The sequence below is a fragment of the Pinus tabuliformis genome, chromosome Q (genome assembly GCF_031772625.1).
Source record: "Pinus tabuliformis cultivar Carrire ecotype Pingquan chromosome Q, CPIR1, whole genome shotgun sequence".
In the NCBI taxonomy this organism is placed as follows: domain Eukaryota; kingdom Viridiplantae; phylum Streptophyta; class Pinopsida; order Pinales; family Pinaceae; genus Pinus; species Pinus tabuliformis.
Genome location: NC_142296.1, coordinates 1,270,781,607 through 1,270,782,852, shown reverse-complemented (window position 1 = coordinate 1,270,782,852; position 1,246 = coordinate 1,270,781,607). Strand labels below are relative to the sequence as shown.

The 1,246-nt window shown below is 44.5% G+C and overlaps 1 protein-coding gene across 1 annotated transcript; it reads left to right on the top strand.

Moving 5' to 3' along the window:
* The first annotated feature begins 249 nt into the window (after nt 1-249).
* On the top strand, nt 250-912 carry LOC149224476 (uncharacterized). The gene has a single exon (XM_089388191.1). It carries the CDS (start codon nt 250-252, stop codon nt 910-912), a length of 663 nt encoding a protein of 220 aa, XP_089244317.1.
* The last annotated feature ends 334 nt before the right edge of the window (nt 913-1,246 follow it).

The window sequence follows — 1,246 nt, the reverse complement described above, 5'->3', positions numbered from 1 at the left end:
AAGCAAGGGAAACGGCAAGGGACAGAACAACAGAACTGCATCGAGAAATTCATCCAAATTCAAGACATCCAGTGAGTCCAGAGTCAGCGAGCTGCCTGCAAGATTGGACAGTGAAGGGGCAGTAAGGCCCCAGTACAGTGTTGGGGCTGTGGAGGGCCTCATTACGTCAGAAACTGTCCACGGCATAAGGGGACTGAACAATTATCCCAAATCCATGAAGCATCGACAGCTGGCGATGTAGGATGTAGCATGCCAAGGATTAATGCAGCTGTGGACGATCGTCAAGCGGAGTACCAGCCGACCATGGTCGAATTTGAAGGTAAAATCTCAGACCTTACTGTAGCTATTTTAATTGACCCCCGGGCCACATTAAGCTATATTAGTCCAAGGATAGTGGAACATTGTAAATTGCAACCTGTTAAATTCAAAAATCCATGGCTAGTACAGCTGGCTATAGGGGCCAAGAGGCGAGTAATGGCAAAATTCAATGACTGCTCTTTCACAATAGTAGGACAGCCAATAATGGCTGATCTAAATGTGCTTCCCCTTAGTTCATATGACATTCTGATCGGTATGTTTTGGTTAGAAAAGCACTGGTCATTGGTTGACTGCAAGACAAAGATTATCTACTATCGGGATAAACATGGAGCTAGGAAACAAATGCAAGGAATTAAGCGGCCCATGCAGGTTCGACCAATAACTGCCACCCAGCTAGCAAAATGCATCAGAAAAGGGTGTCAAATTTATGCCATCCAAGTGGGTTATGCGGATTCAAAGGATAAAATAGCCATGTTAGATAACGTCCCTGTAATACAAGAATTTGCGGATGTGTTTCCAGATGAGATTCCCGGACTGCCGCCTAAGAGGGATATAGACTTTACCATCGAATTCGTGCCAGGGGCAGCACCGTAATCACGAGTACCTTATAGAATGAGTGTGCATGAATTGACAGAATTAAAAATGCAGCTGTAGGAACTGCTAGATAAAGACTATATTCGCCCCAACATGTCCCCGTGGGGAGCCCCACTGTTATTCGTCAAGAAAAAAGATGGAACCCTTCGCGTGTGCATAGATTATCGTCAGCTGAACAAGATGACCATCAAAAACAAGTATCCTCTACCTCGGATTGATGAACTGTTCGATCAAGTGAAAGGTGCAACAGTGTTCTCTAAGATCGATTTCTGATCAGGTTACCACCAGATCAGGATTAAGGAGGAAGATATCGCTAAAACAACTTTTAGAACGA